We start from the raw sequence: 22,618 nt of genomic DNA, 5'->3' as shown, positions 1-22,618 counted from the left end.
CCTTCTTGGGACCTCTCTGCAGTTACATTTCTCTGAACAGATGCTGGGTCTTAAATGGCTTCTTTCTTTAACTCTCCTGAGTCATATACAACATCAAAATATACTTTTTATGTCATACTCAGTATCTTGCCACAATATGTTACACTTACGTGGAATTTGCCTCGGTGAACAAACGTGAACAAACATATTACACATTAATATGAAATAAACAATAATTAAAGAAAGAAATACATACAAAATAACTGTTTTGCATAAGAAAAAAGAGTTTGCAGTATTGTATTGTATTGTATACAGCAGTGTTGTAGTCGAGACCACCTAAATCGTGGACAAAGTCCTCACCAAGAACAGAGTGTATCGAGACCACATGCTTTGATCATGCACAAACATTTGACAGATTATAGTCCACCCAGTACTTTTCAAATACATTTAAAGGGCTATAGGTAAAAGTCCAGCAGTTTTCCAAGTGAGCTGCAGGCATATATAAACTGGGCGGTACAGCTTTAACAGACTCCGCACGATCAATGGGAATCTATTTTTTACAGATGATCACTTTTAAGCACAACACCAGCACTTCAGATTTTTGTCCACATGAGTACCCTTACTTTTAATTGTTTTTAACATATTATTACTAGACTGATATGTATACCAAAATAGGCTATATATCATGATGAAACAAGCAATTCTATGTAAAATCTGACATTCAGCACCCCCGATATGCCGAATGGAATGATCCTTTTTATTCATAACCCCATTTCAGACACTGCGACATCTGACTTTGAGATTGGAAGTGTCAGTAGTCAGGCACCTTAGATTGAATTGTCGACAGTCTAAAAATGAAAACAAGCGGTGAAAAGTATTTTTAGGAAACTGAAAGTCAATCAAAACTAAAAACCTTGAAGAAAAACTTAGTAACTTAGTTACCGTAAGACTGGTAATTTCAGAAAATGACATCACTTTACTGTAATGTAGCCTTTAAAACCAGAAAAATACTAAAGACGATATCTAGCCTCATATATTGATGTCGATATAATATCGATATATTGCCCAGCCCTATTGCCGTGACCATAAAAAAGAGATGTATTGTGCAGCCCTAGTACCAAGATGTGAGATCCGGGTGTGTCCTACCCAAGGTTATTATAGTTTTGCATTTTTCATTAGTTTTTATTTTTATTTCGTTTTGACTTTTTGTTTTCAAATTCAGTTGAGTTTTAATTCGTTTTTAAAGCGTAGTTTGTTTATTTTTTGAAAATGCTTAGTTTTAGTTTAGTTTTAGTCTTAACAGTCTACACAAGACGCCGCAGTAAGAGTAAAATGTGTAAGTGACGTGTGCCAGGAAAAACCTAAATAGCCAATGGACTAAAGAAGACATACATCAACAGGTGTTTTGAACTTTGGTTCTGGTTCTGGTTCTTTTTGAAGTCAATCGACTTACAGTTGTGTAGCCTAGGGCCAATGGCCCCTTAATTTATAATAATAATTTATACTGTGTATTGATCCCCAGTGGGGAAATTACAATTTACACTCTGTTTGTTAGAAATCACTACACACAGGCCTGAAATACACATACACATGCACATGCACAAATGGAGAAATGTCAGTGAGTGGGCTGCCAGTGCTGGACCAGCGCCCTGAGCGGTTGGGGGGGTACGGTGCCTTGCTCAAGAGCACCTGGCAGTGCCCAGGAGGTGAACTGGCATCTCTCCAGCTACCACTGAAAAGGCAATTGCTTTTATCTGACAGTCATAATCAAATAGGACTCTGCTGCTTTCTTCCGACTTTCAGTACCGCCATGAGGCCAGGCGGGGGCATGGACTATGTTGTGTTCAATTTGACATGGAGTGTCGGAATTTCTGGGTTCCCAGTCGGAAACTATATATGTCTATGGCATAGACTGTATAAAACAGGTCTATGGTCAGAAATGTCAACTCTGAAAGATATAACGTTGTTTGCGAAAACTAAGGACATTTACTCAATCATTTTATTTTATTTGTTAGTTTTGCAAACAGACATTACAGTTTTAGTTAGTGTTGGGATTTGCTCCTCTGCGTCCCCCCTTTTGGGACAATGTGTCTGACTCCAATAAAAAGACCTATATATCCCCACTCATTCGTTAAACATTGATCCTAAGCAAGAGCCAAATAAGATGATAAGATAAAGTCAAATACATTTGTTTAATCAGTCAAGCATCAGAGTTTCAATACACAGATCTGTGGGATCACAAGGCACGCAGAGACTAAGTTTCCCTAGCAACAGACAAAAAGCCAGAGCCGGTCCACGTAGCTCTAGACTGTCAGACCATCTACCCTTCCCCCTCATCTCTTATACTTTCTTTCTTGGGCCCCCTCTTCTTCTTCCGCACCGGGACTGCTATCTTCACACAACACCCGCCAGGGTGGGGGCCACTGAATACAGTCTCGTCCTCATTTGTTATTACTCAATGTACTTTGCTCGAGGCCACTGTGACCCTAACTATCTACTATTATATTTACCCCCATCTGTGCGTCAGAGTTTTCTTTATTCGACCGCCACCGTCTCTATGACAGCACACAACTCTGTGCAATAAGCATACACCAAAACACACTTTGTCTCTTATGGAAACCTTATACATTCTTATTATATTTATCTGCAACTAGTAAGAACATTATTCTACATTAGTTATCTTTTTCTTTCATTATTTTATTCATTGTCATTATTTCAGTTAACAAAGTTTCATTATTTCGTTCATTTTCGTTAACGATTATAACCTTGGTACTACCCTGACGGTGCCCCCCCCCACCCTACATCTCGTTGTGTCGGCGGAGAACAGCCTTCTTGATCTCCCTCAGCAGAGTTTCCTTGTTGGTCTTTATGTTGGCTTTCGCCGTCTCCAACACAAACTCAATCTTCTCCTGGCTGTAGGGACGCTGGAAGGTGGAGAACTCCTCCATCTTTGCTTTGAACTCCGCTGCATCTACAGAAAACAGTAAAGACCTGTTCAGGCTCCAATCACCTGCTACCCTTCTTCTTCTTGACACCTTGCTAAAAGCGTAGCGCTAAAAGCTTTTTTTGGAAAAATGGGCACAGATGAAGCCCAGTTCAGACCAAAGATTCACAACGAAAGACGAGTTGAAACTACTTGCAACGCACCGGTCTGCAACGAGACGGTGTGTCATCTCCATAACAACGACTCTTTGTAGCCTACTTTGTAGCCTACTTTGTAGCGCACGTTCAGCCTCCGTCTAAAGCTCTGCCATTTCCACTAACTTTGTCAGTTTTTAGACAGTTTGTAACATAGGAATAAAGTGGATTATGGATCATTTTATTTCTATAGTTTGTAGCTTACTTTATCAGCTGACTTCGCTAACGTTCTAAAACCAGCCTCTGCGACTAGACCAGTTGATTCGCAGGTGACGCCATCAGCCAGCTTGAGTCGAGCCGGTTCAGACTGCTGCAACTTTTCTCTGCGAAGTTCTTAAATGGTTTCGGCTCGTTGCGAATCTTTGGTCTGAACTGGGCTAAAGAAGGCAAGTTTTGAAGAAAATTTGGATCTGTAAAAAGGCAGGCCTGCTTGGTTCTTTCGGGGAATGATTGTAAAGATTTACAAAGAATATGTTTACGGCACTTTCTCTGTAACTGGGGTGTTTTGGGAGCGATTGGCGGGGATTGCTGTGGACGAAGTACACACAGCAATACACTGGTAAGAGCAATCTGCATGTGTGTGTGCAACAGACCTTTGCAGTTGTGTCTGTTGAAGAGCGGCATGTAAACAATCGTGGGTTCCTTCTCCTTTCCCTTCAACACGTAGCAGCCCTTTGGCCAGTCTTTCTCCTCCAGGATTTTGGCGTCTATCTCTGGGAAAGGCTTATTCACCTCGGCTGCATAGTCTCTGGCAAGAGTCAGAGTCTGTGAAGGGAGTAGAGGGTCAACATTGTTTCACAGCTTTCACGCTGGTTTGCGCAATAAATCCTACTTGAGCAGTCAGTTAAATTACATAACACTACACAAAGCTGGAACATAAAACTGAAATTTGCACTTTCAATCAGGCAAGACAATGGTTCTATTCAAAAAAGGAAAGAGTCGAAGCCAACCATAAAATGTATGACCTATAGGTATGCAGCACATGCTTTTGAGCCAACATTTACTAAAGGGACAAGGGGGTCTTTTTAGTTTAAACTTATCTCCACGTCACAGATTTTGGCTGAAGGTTAATGTAAAGTTTGTTTTACTCTAGCTTCATAGTCTCACAGGGAAGGGCCAGGGTGTTGGAAGACTGTAGTTTGCATTAAAGCATCTAAAATGAACTGTAGACTTGGTTGCATCAAGTCTAGTAAAAGAAATTACCTTCCATAATGAAAATGACTGACTGTTCAACAATGGCTCAATAGTAGTATCAGTATTTCTTTAGTATTTCATTTGTAAGTATTTTACTTACAAAATAGCTTTGATTTTATTGGCTTGCAGTCAAAGGCCCATACAATATATTGTATAATACTGCCGCCATTAACGGTTCGTTTCAATCTAGTGTTCAAACAGACTGAAAAGCCTAATTTCAATAAAGTCCGTTACACATTGGAACGGTTATATTTGCGTTTCCATTGCCAAAAGATATGGATGGTACCAATGGAACCGGAAATTCTGTCCCCGTTTATTGTTACCCCTCTGTTACGTACTATACCGAAAGGGTTTGCTGGAACACGGCTAAACACACACACAAACTGTACCTCAAACATGTTTCCAGCGCTGTACTCCGGTGCAATGATGAGGTCGATGTATCTCTTTTCTCCCAGGAATGAAGGGTATCCTACGTTAATCAGCAGCCCGGCGTCTATCGGGTGGAATGTCTCAGTAGAACGGAGGTAAGGTGGAACTGTGGAATCTGCCCAGCAACAGAATTTGAAAAGGTTTTTAATTGCAACCAAACTTCAAACTTCAGGCAAGCTTACTTACTTACTATTTTCTTCAGTATTGTATTGCATTTGCCAATTATTGTGTGTGCTGGAATTTGTAAAAACATTACCTTACAAGGGCTGGGGTATCGCTCAAAAATGTTCAATACCGATACCAATACCATGACTTAGATACCGGTTCCTAAAGGATACTTTTTTCGATACCAATTTTTATTTATTTTTCAGCTCCTACTACGTGAGCCCAGTCTCTGAGTAACGTAGAGTTTTTCCTGCGTGTCTCTACAACGTGTAAAATTAGACAGCCAATCAGAAGCATTATTACATCTTGGTAGAAGCATGCTGCATGCTTATTGGGTTACTGACACTGATGAGATTTACTCCTTAGGTATTGAAATTAGGTATTGAATAACGAGGCATTTTTCGATACTCGATACTTGAGAGGCCATTCGGTCAGTGCCTAAAAAGTATTGAATTCAGTACCCAGCCCTATACCTTACCATTGGGACAAAACGTTTTGGTCACTTGTCATTGTGTGATATCAGGGGCCTGTTTCACAAAACCAAGATAAGGGATTAAGCCGGGATTTATAAATTATCCTGGATGATTTAAGCCTTGACTCGGTTTCACGAAAGTGGCGGCACATAAATCACCATGGAGATTTATTCTGTGCAACTAGCCTGCTCCCGACCAGGCTAACAGCCAGGATTTATTTAATCCTGGAGCCTTTTCTGATCACCCAGCAGTGGTTTTACCCTATTGTTATCAGCCTGCATTAAAACACAACAGGTGCATATTGCTGTTCCTTTAAGTACTGTTATTATTTAAAGTTGTGACCATTATTTTTTTAAACAATTATTTATGTGACAGTCATTGTTACTGTTATATTGCTGTATGAAGACTGCTGTTCATATCGCTGTTAGAAGTTTGATGAATATATTATGACAGTTGTTGAGATAATTAGAAAAGGCTGATAACATTTCAAATGTGTTTTAAATGAAGTCTGTTACTAAGGGCAATACATACAACGCTGTACATTTCTATAGTTGACCAATGCACCTTGAATTATTTTAGCTGATTAATTTTTTTTAATTCTTTAACAATAAGGATCATGTTTGTTCCGCTTCCACGTGCATTGTATTTGGCATTCTTAGCACACAAATTGTGTTGTCCAGTAAACTGGGACTATAATTTGGGAGGATTGTACAATTTAAAGAACATATGCTAATTGTACAATCCTCCCAAATTATAGTCTTAGTTCACTGGACCAGTAACTATATAGTGATGTAGGCTACTGTACATTCATGTTACAACAGGGAGAGGACACCCAATGGTTTTTGACCTTATATTTAGCTGGGGGGGGGAAATAACTGATGAATATACTCTGTTCCATTCATCTTTACAGTGTGCATGGAATTTATCACTTAATTATCTTTACAGTTTCTAGATTTTAGAGTCACATTTCTTCAGTGTCTTTATTGTCTATGTTCATATATACAAGGGAGCAAGGCATATAATATGTAGAGAAGGAAACTCGTCCTCTATAAAAAATAAAAAAAATACGAGAAAAAGCGTGGCAGATAATAGTGGACCGACTGAATGATAGTCTAAAAATATACATTTATGAACTACTGCTCTTAACTGAAACCATTCACTGAGTCACTATCATCTGCAAAAACGAACAGTTGTACACTTTGCATTAAAAGCGAGCAGTGGACGTTAATATGACTTAGGTAATTTATATTTTAGCCCATGAGAGAGAGGGAGAAACAGAGCGAAAGATATTTATGCATCATATTCTAGTGTTGTAGAAAATGGATCTTCATGGTAAATTTCCTGAGTAACATTATCTTCTGCTTACTTTTAAGGCAAAGAGTACAACTGTTAATTTGTGCAAATGATTAGTAGCCTAATCCTTGAATGGAATGATTATGACGGTTTCAATTCAGAGCAGTGGTCAGTTAATGTATATGTTTAGGCTACTTACGCATTCAGTCGGTCCGTGATCGTCTGCTACGCTTTCTCTCGCTGTTTCATTACAGCGGCCGTGTTTCTTTTCTTTTTATACAAATAATGTGTTTCACGTGATCATACTTCCACAAGAAGCTGCTGCTCACTCTGTATAAAGTATGTACATATTCTCCACTTTGGCATCAGTAAATCTGTGATCGACCTCGCGGTCTTTTGAGGAAAGCCGTGGACGCGCATCTATCTGAATTACTTCAGCCTGGCTCAACCTAGTCGCTCCTCCTCAGCCTGGCTTGGCCTTCGTGAAATGCACCAAGCCAGGATGCACAGATTAGACTAGGTCAAGCCTTGCTCTATCAGTTACCCTGGATTTATATATTCTGCTTTTGTGAAACAGGCCCCAGGTGTCTATTAGCAAAAACACTTTCATCTGCTGCATTGTTTTATACAACTAATTTGCAATGGATTGGATTTTTTTTTAATGGTAGAAAGTGCTTAAAGAGACACACGCTCCAACAGAGCGTCTCAACGTAGGTGCAGTAGCCTTGGGCAGTATGAGAAAAATAGTGTTTTGTTTGTACATTTTAGCATGTAAACATGTTCTAATAGAAACCCAAAAGTATGAACCTGAAAATGCTATATAATAAGTTTGTGTTTTTATTATTGGTCCTTGATGTAAAGCACTTTGGATACCTGCTGGTTGCTGTAAGGGCTATATAAATAAATGTTGATTAATTGATTGAATGATTGATTAATTGCATTTTTTACTACACTAACTTTTGCCACTATTGCTGAAGAGGTCTGTCTTCTCACCTTGGTATTGGTAGAGGAAGTTTCCAGTAGTTCCCCACTCCCATTTCATAATCATGGGTAGTACGTGCTTAGTAAGCAGAGAGACTGGGGAACAACAAATTGAAAAGAATTACACAGGCGTGTTTACATCTCTTTTGAGATAAAATGGGTGTGTTCGTCTACAACTGACCAATCTGACTGTGTATCTGCCATACACTGACCATGTGTTTTGAAAGCTCCGTCCTCCAGACTCTGGTTCCAGGTCTGTACCGCCGCCAGCAGCTCCAGACTCCACTGGCCAAAAAGACTTTTTCTTTCCTCCGAACTCTTGGACTCCAGCCACACTGACTTGTTTTGATTCAACATGTCTGGAAAAGATGAGAATCTAATGGACTTTGTCATTTTAATAAGACATTTGCTGCGTCATTATTTTATCACAGACACAAAAAAGTTGAAAAGGGAAGAAAATTGAAACCTTGATGGCATTACTCTCTGGGTATCAGTAGCTACAATCTTGCAATATTAGCTTGCAGCTACCAAAACAATTGGATTTAATAGTTCATTTTTATGGATCATCTTAGCAGTGTCATCTTTATTATCCACAATACCTTCTAGTATTTTCTGCAACTTGTCCAGGTCAGACAGAGCGGTAGGATCCTTTATGGTGCTTCTGGTCAGGGATACAAGTTTGTTAAGAGCATTGTACACACGCAGGTAGTCTTCAGCAGCACCGTCTATCTGCCCAGGCACTGAAAAACAAAACACACACAGAAAGAGATTTACCTCTGCAGCTTTGAAAAGTATTTACATTTATGTATGTATGTATGAAAATGTCAACCTGTGATTACCATTCAGCCAGGGAGGGATGAGGTCTTTGATCGTCTGGGCTAGAGCCAACGCAGAACCTAAAATACCTGCATGGTTTCAGCACACACACAGATTGATAAAGATGAATAATATGCATATGTGATCAACAATCTACAGTATCAATACCTGCAGATCAAGTGTTCTGTAGGGGTGTGCATCTCTCCCTTATGAGACGATCCGATACCTATGTAGATACATGGGCTACGATACGGTTCAGGGACGATACATTTTAATATGGACAGATTCAGTGCGATTCCATTCATTGTTGAATGTGATTGACGTGATTTACTGAGTTTTGGACAGATGACGTTAACTTTAGACTAACGTTACTTGTTGCTTAAGTAACCATTAACTTAGTTAGCTCTTGTTAGCTAGTTAGTTCGGTTAGCTGTACAGCTGTCTAATTAGCTGACTCAGCCGCCGGGTTCAAAAAGTCAAACCTGAAAAAAGAAATAAACATCTCGGTAGTGTATTTACTGTCATAAAACTGGCCTCCGCTGTGATTGATCCAATACAGCAGTGTTCACTGTGAGCAAATTTGCTGGTGAAGGCATGTCCCGCCCTACTCTTACCCTGGTATTCTTACCCTAACCAATCTCACTCCTCATGCCTAAACCTAACAAATATAACCAACAAAAGGGAACGAGTACTAGCCAGTCAGAGGCAAAAGAGGGACTTATTATATAATGGTTAGGGTTTACAGTAGCCCATTGCACTGAATGGGTTTTCACGGGCAGCTTTGATGTGATTCGAAATCATTCCACAGTGCTAGCGCTTTAGCTGATTTGGAGTCACTGGACCGGTGTGGGAAATGAACATTTAGACACTAGATTTAAGATTATTTCATGTATTAAGTTTGACGAAGTCTGAGGTTTGTTAGATATGTATTAACTGTCAACTAAGGCTGCTTTCACACCTATAGTTCGGTGGACTCTGTACGATTCGGAGGTGAAGTTGCAGCATTGTTGCATTTTTCATTTGGTTGGGTTTGCTTTCACATTGCACTTTGTCAAACGCACCAAACAGAATATCTGAAACTCGCCGACACTACTGGTTTCAGAAATAATGGAACACCACCAAATTTATAACGACTTGGGTTTTCTGGTTGTGCTTTAGTGTTTTTAATATTTTAGAAAAAGGTGAACAATCTGAGCAATGCGGATTCCGTCCTGGTCGTGGTACAACGAACCAGCTCTTCACTCTCGCAATGGTTCCTGAGATACTGCGAGAGTCAGCTAATTAAAAACAGCTGTACAGCTATCCGAGCTAACTAGATAACGGCAGCCAACTACAGTTAGCGGTTACTTTAGCAACAAGTAGCTTTGGCCTAACGCTAACGTTATCTGTCCAAAACTCATTAATTCACCTCCGCATTTGTATTACGATTTTGAAATACTCATTCCTTATAAGAATTGTAACCCTTTTAATGCCATGATGCATTTTGACATGATGCCACTACTGTATGTTTTAATATTAATTAGTTTCTATATACTGTTGCAGCTTTAAGATTGTACTTGCTCTCTCTTTCTTTGAAAACCTGTTTTTGAGTATTTATTGGTTATTAAATGCTGTTATTTTTAGTGCAGCACACATTATTTCATTAATGTTGGAATCAATCAATCAAGACACCAAATCCTAATGCCTATGGTTTTTATAACCAAAGCATTAGTGTTTACTTGCTGATCCAGTCTGTTAAAGCCTCTTGAAATTTGGTTTCAAAGAGTAAGAATGCATATATAATGATCATGGTTCTCTTTTGAACAAGACCTCATAAATACTTAAATAACTTAAAAATAAAAGCCAGATATTAATTTGTTTAGTGTTTAGTTACTGTAAGTCCATTCTACTCTGTGAACACACACCTTGTAGTTTGACCATGTCCATCTCTGGCTTCTTCACCAGCAGCTTTCCGTTCTGAAATTTGCTGCCCAGGAGAGAAGTTTTGATAAAGAGACCCAACTCTGTGAAACCAGCCTCGTGCGGGGTCACCTCGAACCATTTCCCTGAAAGAGAGAAAGTTGGTTTACTTGCAAGTCACTAAGGTGTTGGTCTGGATCAACGAAGTACATTTCCCAGATAACTGCCGGACATTTCCATCACCTTCCGCTCTCTATGTGTTGTCATTCTCAAACTTTGTTCGCTTTGAGAAACAATGAAACTTAGAAACTGAAAATGCGAATGATTGTAAAGATGTGGTGTGAATGATTGTAAAGATTTACAAAGAATGCTGTACGTTTACAGCATTTACTCTCTAACTGGGATGTTTTGGGACCCATTGGTGGGATTGCTATGGACGATACACATACAAATTTAAATAGCTCACCTTAATATTGTATGTGGCCTTTTCTTTTGCAGGGTGCAAATGTTCCATTAAAACAAGTTCCTTCCCGAGATTATTTTGCAGAGCCACCGTCGCTGCGTCCAGAGCTAAGCGCCGCCCACGATTGTGATTGGTTTAAAGAAATGCAAACAACCCGGCTACCAGCGGCAGTTGTTAAGCCGCCAATAGGTGACTGTGAGCCGGCTACAGGCACCGCCAGATGACAGTCCTTTCAGGGTCCATGTAGTTGAGTTTAGCCAGAAAAATTGTGCGTCATGCGGAAATTAGGCATGGTTAAGTTTAGAAAAAAGATTGTGGTTTCGATTAAGACATTCACAAAAAGTATTTTGTTTCCACCGCGAAATGAACTGCGCTCTCCGGCTTGAAAGCACTGTATTTTCCATTGATTATTGAAGTGCATACTTAGTGTTTGGCATGCCTGGCCGAGTGGCACTATATCCATTGTTTTGCAAGGAGAATTTCATTCTTGCATGTTTTGTTGTTCATGATCAAACCCTCCCCCCCTCTGCTTTTTTCCCAAATCGCACCATGTGCATGTGTACCTTGTATGGGCCCGTGTGAGTAGCAGTACTTCTCTATGGCGTTGTAGATGGGGTAAGGGTTGGTGGCTTTTCTGCTGGTCTCATCTGAAAGATGCCGTAGGTCCATCTAATAAAACATAAGATGTTTCTGTGAAGGACTACACATACAATCTTCATAATAGAGTGTGCTGCGTTTCAAATGGGACATAAGAGAAATAGTGTATGGGTCATCGCCCTGGCACCTGTTTCATGATCCCAGCAGAGGTCAAAACCCCCCACACATCGCTGAGAGAGAAGTGCTCCTCCTTTGCCCTCTCACCCAACCAGGCCAGAGCTTCCTCCAGCGGAACCCCAGGGCCTGACAGCCTGGACACTGCTGTGTCCAGGTTGTCGCTCCACTGTGGGTCGCTGTAGATGGAGGACATGGACCTATCACAGGGGACACAAAGGTACACATAGGTCAAGAAGATGTAGAACATAGAGAACAATTAAGCATTTTTTCTGTACGTACGGAAACGATACAGCTGTCTCAGCCAAATGTTAACGTAATAATACACTTTTACATTTTATCAGTTTAATTTAAAACCTGGGGCTTAAACAGGGAGAAGCAACCTTTTTTTTTTTTCACACTACACAGACATTTTTGGGGGCCAGTGCTCAAGCGAAAAAGGGCACATCATTTTTATCAACAAAAAAGTTGCATACAATGGCACATCTTTTACTTACTCATATGTATTTATTTCAATACCCATACACTCATGCAGATGTTAAATACTCAGGGATTTCTAAAATGTATAATATTATAAATTATCAACTCACACAAAGACACAAAGAAAAAAACGCCACGTTGTGAATGCTTCAGTGGCCTTTAAAATCTAAATAACCATTCCAGATCAACCAATCTTTTACACAAAATTTTAAAATGCAGTTATCTGAATAAATTAAATTATAAACCAACCAAGGGTGTAGGTTTCATTTCGACATGGCATGGGGCTTCTCATTGAATGTGAATTTTTATGCACAAATGTATGGTGGTTTATTTATGTAAAAAGAAAAACACAAAAGTCAGCATAAAAAACAATTCAGCATTATAATGTTATCCTTTTGGCAGCCTAGACGCTCCGGTAATCAAACAAATAGCACTACACACTAAATGTACCCCCCCCCCACTCCCCCCCTTGCACCTTGAAAACCTTGAAAGCACTTATCTGTAATTGGAAGTCGCTTTGGATAAAAGCGTCATGACAGGTAATGTAAATGTAATGTATTTAGTCTCTGTGCTTTCTTGTCGGTTCGTCGCCTTCTCTCCCTGTTCATTCCCTGCGTTCGCTCCTTCCTTAGCCGCTACAGAGCTCTGGGACGCCGGCTACCAGCGGCAGTTGTTTAGCCGCCAATAGGTGACTGTGAGCCGCCTACAGGCACTGCCAGAAGGCGCTCCTTTCAGGGGCTGTGGTAGTGGAGTTTAGCCAGAAAAAGTGAGCGTCATGCAGCGATAACAGTTAAGTTTAGGTACTCATTTCTATCTGTGTTGAAGTGGCCATATTATGCTCATTTTCAGGTTCATAATTGTATTTTGAGGTTGTACTAGAATAGGTATACATGGTTTAATTTTCAAAAAACACCAGATTTTTGTTGTACTGCACATTGCTGCAGCTCCTCTTTTCACCCTGTGTTCAGGTCTCTGTTTTAGCTACAGAGTGAGACCTCTCACTGCTGTAACATCTTTGTTGGCAGTCGCACATGCGCATGTAAGATTACATCATCTAGCTAGCTGTTTGTTTCGTATATTTAATTAGAGCAAGAATTGAATATGGGTGTTTGGTTTATGGATCTGCAGCCAAGTCAGTTTTAGCTGGATTAGATATAGTCCAAGCTAAGGCACTGAGAATATGTACAGGAGCTGTGCGATCTTCTCCAGTGTGTTCTTTGCAGGTAGAAACAGGAGAAATGCCACTCTGGTTGCAGAGAAAGCAACTTCAGGCTAACTATTGGGTCAACTTGATGGGTCAAAGGTGTGATCACCCAGTTAAAGTAACAATTCAGAGAAGTTGGGAGAGAGAGGTGGCAAGAATTTCAAGTTTTGGATGGACAGGGGAGACAGTGGCACAGGAAATGTCTATTCATGATAAGGACTTTTGTCCTGGAGTACTGTGGCCATCAGTTCCTTTATGGCAATTGGAGGTCCCAAAGACTGATTTAGACATACTTGGGATTAAGTTAGAAAATCCTGAATCAGATTTAGTGCGTGAATTCCAGTGTCATATAATAGAAAGGTATCAGGAACACTTATTAATGTTTACTGATGGTTCAAAGGATCAAGAAACAGGTGCTACAGGAGCAGCTTTTGTTGTTCAGAGGTGGAATGCCCAAGCGAGTAAGAGAACCTCAAATTTCCTAAGTGTGTTCACAGTGGAGTTATATGCAATCCTGATGGCAGTACAATGGACTAAGCAGATTCAGAACCAGAAAGTATTGATATGTAGTGACTCTGTCAGCTATCAATAGTATTGGGAAAGGGTCATCAAAGAGTCGACAAGACCTTGTGTATGATATTCTTCTGGCAATTCGAGATGTGAAAATTAGAGGGGTAGAAATATCATTCATTTGGGTCCCAGCTCATGTTGGTATTGCATCAAATGAAAGGGTTGATAAGTTGGCCAAGGAAGCTGCTGAAAAGGAAATCATAGATGTCAACATTAATCTATCTAAGGCGGAGGGTAAAAGCATTGTGTGGCAGGGAACAATTTTAAAATGGCAACAGCTCTGGGAGCAAGAAAACAAAGGAAGGCATCTATTCTCAATTTCTAGGAAAGTAACTGACTCAGTTAATGTTTGTAAAAGAGGGGAAGGTAGACGTAAGGAAGAGGTTATTATTTCTAGAATGAGGATTGGTCACACATTCCTGAACAGCACTTTATTTATTTTAGGTAAACATCAGAGTGGTTTGTGTTCATGTCAGGAACCTGAGACAGTGCATCATGTTTTGATTTCTTGTCGAAATTATGACCGACAAAGACTAGATCTACTCAGAGAATTGCGAGAAATTGGTTTGGAAGAAGTATCTCTGAAGAGTATTTTAGAAGTAGGATCAAGTGGGAGGGGAAAACGTTGTTTGTTTAAATTTTTAATAGACACTGGACTGTATAACAGGATATAATGCACTGCGGTGCTTGTTCCATAGATGGCAGCAATGCAACTTTTTGGATGCCGGCTGCCGTAAAATCCCAAAGAAGAAGAAGAAGAAGAAGAAGCTGTTTGTTTCTACAACTTCAGTAGTACAAGGCAGGATTAGCCGGGAGACTTCTTCTAAACGAGGGCACACTTCCAACTTTGCATGGAATACCTGCAGAATAGGGACATGGAAGTAGTTCTTTTGTAGATTATGGTGAACTAGCATGAGCTTGCATGTTACGGTTAGCCACCTCGTTTCGGCTAGTGACGTAAAAAGCCTTGCCGATTTTGAACAGCTCACCCAGAGACTGAAGGCAGGACACATTCAGAAACCGTATCTCACTCAAAACAGCATGGATGTTTTTTTTTTTTCAAGTTTGTATGCGTGTGGAAGCACCAGAGACACAAAATAGCACCCCAAATCCCAGAAAAAGTGATTTTTTCATAATATGGGCACTTTAAGTGTGATTATTGTTACCATGTTGACCCAGATACTGATCCCAGGTAGAGCAGAGTGTCCAACAGATGTTCCTTTTCCATCTGATAGAGGGAACCGACCAGACCCACAGCTGCCCTCTGACCCCCACCTGATGCCAACAGAGCGATGTGGGGAACCGAATCCTTTTGGAAACATGATGGAGAGAGGGTTAATGTGCTAAGTCAGCTATAAGAGATTGTCTTATTATTATTATTATTATTATTTTACTTACTTCATTGTAAGAGTTATGTAAGAGTTATTAATGAGGTTATTAGGAGTTTAAAAAATGCACGGCTATATGTAGAAGTTTATTCCTCAACACAGAGGCCCAGAGTTCGAATCCGACCTGCAGCAATTTCCTGCATGTCTTTGGTGCCATGTCATTTCTCTGACACTCCATTATTCCGACCTCTCAATAACCCGAAAAATTCCCTTTGGTCCTACAGCCCACTAGTCCAACGTCCATCAGTGATTTTACGAATCCCACTATGGCCACGCCAAGACCCGCCCGTCAATAGCATTTATTAGCCAGGCATCCATGCTTACACAAGGTAACGTAACCCCATTGGTACAATCGGCTATCCTAACCTTAACCATTCGAGGTCAAATGCATAACCCCAACCAATCAAGCTGCTTCGTAGGGCGGGTCTTGGCGTGGCCATAGTGGGATTCCTAATTTCGCCATCAGTGGGACGTCGGACTAGTGGGCTGTATATTTTTCGGGTTATTGAGAGGTCGGAACAATGGAGCGTCGGAGAAATGGGCAGTCCCCCACCCTTTCATTTCTAAGCTGTCCTAAAGATTAACCTTCAAGTTGTCCTTGGGTCAAATTGGACCCATTTTGGGTTTTGTTCAACCACATTGCCCAAAAATGACATAAAAACTAATAAAATGGTTTCAAAACAGTATCCTGACAAAACTTTGACATATACAAGTCTGTGATAATCCATCAATATACGTTTCTCTTGTCTTAAATATTGGTCAAAAATAAGTCATAATTTCTGCTTTTCTAATGCAGAAATTAGGTATGATTTGCTATAAATGAGGGTTATTGACCATGAATTCCAAAAATAAGTGTTAAAAGTTGGGATGAAGCTGACTTAAAAGATGTACCACAGAATTGGGTGATAATTTATACTTTATAAAATGGGTACATTTTAACCCGGGAGGACAAAAAGTGCAACGTCGACAGGAATACAACACAAGGGTTAAAAAGGTGGAAATGCCTAAAAAAGGAGCTACCGAACTTTGAACAAGACATTTAAAGACATCCCCTGCTTTATTGTTTATTTTAAAAATAAATTGGACCCTAATTTACTAAATAAAAACCATGGTGTATTAAAGTCGACTTAAAACTATCTATTGAGACCATAAACCCATTATGAAAATGTTTACTAAGGTAATAAATCAAGTGAGAGGTAGGGTCACTTTCTCATAGACTTCTTCAGTAACAGACTTCTTTTTGCAACCAGTGGACCAGTGGAGTTGAATTGAGATAGAATACAGGTTTATAGCACTTCCGCATTGGCTTCACTTTTCAGACCCGGCAACACATTCTCACTCCCGTCGCGTAAAATACGGACACTTGGTCAGGTGCCTTTGGCGTGGTTATTGACGTTAAAAGTCTCCTTTATATCTAAACGCGCTTTATCTAAACCTACTTGGTCGGGACTATTGGCATCACTTTTGATGGTTTAGGAAAAGATGGGGGGTGGAGTTATAAAATGAACGTTACAGTGACACGCGGGACACAAACTCCGGTCTCTTGGGTGAAAGTCCTGTGTTGTTTGACCCAGCCTCCCTACGCGGAATTTTGGGATTTCAAATTAATTGCTACCGTTGTTGCTCTTAATATTGCGTCATCTTCACGTGCCGCGGAGCTGCTGCTCTGCCCGGTGCGTTCCATACACACGCTGAGGGTTGCTTATTGCGTCGTATCTGACGCTGAGAGCCACTGCCCAAGCGTCAGTATTGTACGAGTTGGGAGTGAGAACGGGTTGGACCCGGAAGCACTGTCCAGTATTAGGCCTATTTACAGTTTATGGTTTGAAGGTGTATTAGGCAAAGTACTAGAGCAATAATAGAATAGAGGTTTAACTACATTGTTTTGCCTTTGGTCCTTAATCCAGACATGCTTATGAGTTCCTTTTAGATAATATACCACAGTATATGTAAGAACAATACAGTTTCAGCAGTACACAGAATATTTCCCATCACAAAGCCAATTCACATGACTTGAGGATGTACTGGAGTCTACTCTGTTCTCATGAGTGTCTACGGTGCTAATAGAAGGACATTAAACAGACATTGGTGTTTTGTAAAGACAGGCCATCACATCATGTATATGTGCAGAGGACATTTGTGCAAACATGATACATTCCTTAACAAAAATATGTTTTTTCTTTGAGGAAAGAAAAGAGAAAAATAAATTGTCTTTCCTGAAGTGTGAGAGGTATTTTTTTCTTACTGTAGTACAGTTGATTCCCAGGCTGCTGAGGGACTCCAGTACTACTCGTTTCCTCTTGTGAACATACTCCTGTTCCCCAGCACACAGAGACTGGGACTGACGGATGGCTTTCTGGGGATGATCAAAGACAGCTAACTCAATTAGACTGAATAGGTAATGATACTAGTAAATAATATTACACATTATTTACAAGTGTTTCCACATGGGAAAATCAAGACAATTACACAGTTTAGCACAATAACAAATACAATCCACAGGCCACAAAGTACAGAGGATTAAAGAGAGTAACATACCCAACAGTGATACACAAATATATTGAAATATTTATGCATCTCTTGAAGAAACCAAGAAAAAAAAATCATACATTTATTTCATCCCAGAGTTGAGTCTTCTTCAAACATCGAAATGTGTTACTCTGTTACTCTTCATATTGATGAAAACATGCTTTAATGTGACAGTGTGCTGCTGCAAAATAATATCATGTAATGCCTTATGTTGTGTTTCAATTTTGAAATCAGTGAATTCACATGGAAATGCACCTTTTTAACATTTAAGTTTAGTTATATAGCACCAATCACAGACAGAGTCCCAAACAGACACCTTCACAGGCCAATTGAATTAAAGCCTCTGCACACCCACAATGGTGATTTCACTTGTCCTGGCTGATTAGATAGACTTGGTTGAAGGTGGGCCAGAGCTTTGATAGGAATTTATTAGGTCACAAATCTTTTCTACCAACAATAATGATAAAGCTGTCATCTGTCCTGTCCTAACAGGTGCAACAAAGAGACTCAGGAAGATGTCAATCACTCAGTCTAACCAAACCAGTGGCGGTTCTACATTGAATGACGCCCTGGGCGAGACCCCCTTCGAGCGCCCCCCCCCCTCCCTCCAAAAAAAAAAATGAACTATTGCAATTACAACAGGAAACACACTTTTTAAGGTGCACAATCTCCACCTCCAACATTGCCTAAAGACAATGAACACAATTCTGCACAAAATACGACAGTATAGGTTATGAGAACTTAAAATAAATATACACTATATACATAAATGTGCCAAAAATATATACAATCATAAAAAATTTAACAAGAGCAGAGAGCAACAATAATATAAAATATTAGGAATAATATACAAATAAAATATAGAAATATTCTAAATAGCACAAATCCTTCATCACACAAATGTGAAGACACACTAAAGAAAATCTAATTATTACACTATAGCACTAAGAACAGAAAACACAAACTAAAACTAAAACCTGACCTCTCTGGCCTTCCTTGACGCAAAATCATCAATGATGTCATCGACAGGGACGGACTGTCTGGGACCAAAAATCGGCCCTGGCATTTTGGCCCAGACCGGCCCACCACATAAGATCACAAATACCACCCGTCCTTGCGCTCCCCCGAATATGTATAGCAACTCCTACTCCTTAAAACTACTAACGCCATGTAATGAGTAAGCAAGAATTCGTGAGAGTTGACACATTAAATACTTCAAAAAGTGCCACTTATTAATACAATAAAACGGTATAATCCCTTATGAATCATAAAACAAGCTATATATATATATACACACAGTGCTGCTCATAAGTATTCATACCCATGCTAAAGTTGACTAAAAAAAAAGGAATAAAAAAAATCATTTTTTGGAAATTGATCTTAATGCCTTAATTAAAAAAATTAGGAAAAATCCGACCTTTTAAAGGACACCAATTTGTTTTGGGAATGAATAATGTATTGTAAATAAATAAATGTTCTTCCTTAAAATACAGGGGCCATAATTATACATACCCCTATGTTAAATTCCCATAGAGGCAGGCAGATTTTGATTTTTAAAGGCCAGTTATTTCATGGATCCAGGATACTATGCATCCTGATAAAGTTCCCTTGGCCTTTGGAATTAAAATAGCCCCACATCATCACATACCCTTCACCATACCTAGAGATTGGCATGGTTTTATTTCAGTTAGCCTAATAGCTGGTTTGATTTGCATTGAGAGATGATCTTATGGAAAGTACCCCATGCCCGGTTCGCCCGTGCCAAAAAACGCCACTGAAGCAATCAGTCAGCCAATCAGCCAGATTAACTGACAACACGTGTGTGTGGGCGTTCAGGGCCTTTAATACATTAAAATCCATCAATACCCAATAAAAATCTCAACAACTAATAAACCATAAAGGCAAGAAACATCAAAATTGATATAATACAATCAACATGGCTGATCGAATGCCTGGCTAAAAAGATACGTCTTTAGCTGCTTTTTTGAAGCAGCCCGCTCTCAAATCATGAGGCAAAGTGATTACCAGAGAATACCACAACTAGTTGCCGTGCCTTGTTCTCATACCTGATATAAAACCTTTACCATGCATCTCTCACCTTAGAAGCGGCTGTCTTCTGCTCCATGTTGTCCACTTGAATTGTTGCTGAACTGAGCTCTACAAATAAAGCTGCCTTGCCTTGCTTTTGCCAAAACTAAATGTCAAGCAAAAGGCAAAACTGTGAAAAACTGGGACAAAAATTCAGCCCTGGCACTGTAGCCAGGGCCAGCCCACATTACCACGCCCATGCAGCCCCACCCACAGACATGTGCATTCACTAATTACATTTGTGTACAGATGGGGAACTAATATAGGCAGTACCTTATGTAACAGATTTTTAAACATTTAATGTAAGTAACTGGCAAACAATGCTTACTACTTTTTAAAGAGAACACGTTTATAACAAATTTACACATACTGCCTGTTTATGCCGTTTGTATGCTGTTGCTGTCATTCTCTACAGTATGTTGTTCTTTGTTGTCACTGTCTGTTCGATTGTCCGTGTGTCTCTCCGTTGACACTGTACATATTGTCTGCCTGGTTCTCTATCTTCTCATCTGCTTTTAACTCTCTAACTCTGCAATTTAAATATGTTTTCATGGCTGTCTGTGATTATACTTCAGGGTTGGGCCTTTCTCAGAATTGGCCTTTTGGAAATTGAGGGTAAAAGACTTCCATTCCTGCATTCTGATTAATTAATTAATTCTGATGCTGTCAGCAGCGGCTTCTCGCTGCGCAGCCAGTCCCCCAGAGCAGCATGATCACCGGGAGGGTCCGATACAGCCTGAACCCTGATAATACTGTGTATTTGGTCTAAAGTTACATCAAACTATTATCAGACTATATTGGAGCAAGTATTACATGTCTGTGGCCCCGCATAACATAATTTAGATAGGCGGGGGACATTCTCCCAAGCTTTTGTCTGAGGGGTGACCCACCCACTGTCTTGAAAACACCTAGTTTAACTAGTTTTTTTAATACCATTCAAATCAAGATACCACCCCACTAGACTGGTTTAACCCCAACACCCTGTGGATTACATCATAGTAGGGAGGGCGGGGAATTTTGTTTTTGCCAACGAAAATTGTGGTTTCCGCTTCCGGTTTCAGACCACGCCCACTTCCGGCCACACCCACCTCCGCCATGTTAATGCAGTATAATACTACTGCCAGTTGCTATCAGAACTAAATATATGATTCCTAACACCTTAATGAACAAGAAAATATATGATTATCATAGAAACAAAACCAAACAATATTTGACTCACCTCTCATCTTTCCATAAAATGTGCTTGTTCCAATGCCGTCCATTTTGGATTGAAAGATAGAGGCGGTTCCCAGCCTCCCAGCCAATCAAATGACATATCACTGAAAAGCCCAGGATGTCCTCTGTACAGTACAGCAGGAATTAAGAGACTCTCACAAAAGATTTCAAGGAGAGGGATGCAACTCCAATGTCCACTACAGTGGACATAAGTCAGTGAGCTGGGTCTCAAGAGGAGCTGCTCAGGCATCAGTCACTCAAATGTAGGCAGGCGTGCACATTGGGCCGGGGTAAAACCTGAAACAAATCACACAAGCAGTACATATTGCAAAGTGACATCATGACTTCGCGTAAACATACACCGCACTTTCTAAAGCCAACTGGCATGTTATCTGTACGCATTTTGAGCTATCCGCGTGTATGTCTACGCCGCGTGTATGTCTACCGTATACAGCATGTTGCACTTTGAGCTAGCTGCGTGTATGTCTACGCCGTATTGACAATGAGGACATACGTCATGGTAGCTTGCGGTCACGTGACAATTTGGGAGGTGTCTGAGCACACCCACCGTTTTGGGATCCTAGGCTATCGGTTGTCAGGGGCAACGGTGTAAGAGAGCGACACAGAGACAGAGCAGGAAAGACGGCTCGAGGAATTAGCATCATGGCGAACGGTTGGGTTTAGGAAACGTGACACGCGGGTTGGGTTTAGGAAAAGAAGAATGGGGTTGGGTTTAGGAAAAGAACAAAGCAACGGTTCAGTTTAGGAAACGTGACACGCAGGACACGATCCCCGGTCTCCTGGGTGAAAGTCCTGTGTTTTACCCATCCACCACCCCGACCAACCTCCCTACGCGGATTTTCGCCCTTTCATACTACTTGCTACAGCGTAAATTCACACGCAATCGCAAGGTAATGTTAGATAATGGAGGCCAAACGGCATTGATAAACACGCTAAAAGGCGAGTATGCGTCTTGATAACACGCCCAAAATGGCATACGAATTGGCGTGTCATACATACGCCACTTCATGAGAAAAACTCTGGAGTACTTTACAGAAATGGCCAGAGTCTGTGGTGGCTAAGAATCAAATGCCAGTTACCCACTGCTGGTACCAGCTCTACTTGGCCGCGGTGCCCCGTCCTCCATTTTCCATTGCAGATTTAGTACCGCCTCATGCATGAGGCGAGCGTGGCTGGTCGTCATAGTGAAGCCGCAGGAAACTGCCGTGACCTAACGCCACACACACACAGAACATCAAAGGTGTGTTGTTTTTGACTCTCAGCATGTGGCTGTTGCCACAGCCAGAAGACACATTTAGTTTAAAAAAAAGCTGGAGGCAGCAAAAAAAAAAAACACAGCTGGCTAAACTATTTCAAAATGGCCCCCGTCTGTCGCTAGCAATGATGATGCAGTGATTAGTGACGATTCTCTCCGACCAATCAGTAGTCTGCAGGTTTTCACGTCACCTTTTGGTATCGCCTCAGCTCGCTTCGAACCTCGGCGGAGGTGATACTAAAGAAAGTACCTGTTAGCAGGTACCAG

The 22,618-nt window shown here is 40.5% G+C and overlaps 1 protein-coding gene across 2 annotated transcripts; it reads right to left on the bottom strand.

The window, feature by feature from the left end:
• Positions 1-2,485: 2,485 nt before the first annotated feature.
• Positions 2,486-19,984, bottom strand: LOC116063397 (cytosolic phospholipase A2 gamma-like). Of its 2 annotated transcripts, none has more exons than XM_031318379.2 (13): positions 19,871-19,984; positions 17,489-17,599; positions 15,022-15,164; positions 11,615-11,801; positions 11,394-11,499; positions 10,373-10,513; positions 8,492-8,557; positions 8,252-8,392; positions 7,865-8,011; positions 7,665-7,748; positions 4,701-4,855; positions 3,711-3,882; positions 2,486-2,950 (listed from the first exon to the last, which is right to left on the bottom strand). In XM_031318379.2, exons 1-13 carry the CDS (start codon positions 19,895-19,897, stop codon positions 2,778-2,780), a joined length of 1,653 nt encoding a protein of 550 aa, XP_031174239.1. In that variant the 5' UTR covers positions 19,898-19,984; the 3' UTR covers positions 2,486-2,777. The 2 variants fall into 2 exon arrangements, with proteins under 2 accessions (XP_031174239.1, XP_031174244.1); XM_031318384.2 differs by having other exon boundaries at positions 19,839-19,888.
• Between the last annotated feature and the right edge of the window lie 2,634 nt (positions 19,985-22,618).

This window comes from Sander lucioperca, chromosome 2 (genome assembly GCF_008315115.2).
Source record: "Sander lucioperca isolate FBNREF2018 chromosome 2, SLUC_FBN_1.2, whole genome shotgun sequence".
NCBI lineage: Eukaryota > Metazoa > Chordata > Actinopteri > Perciformes > Percidae > Sander > Sander lucioperca.
The sequence above is the reverse complement of the archived record's forward strand: the minus strand, read 5'-3'. Positions and strand labels throughout refer to the sequence as shown.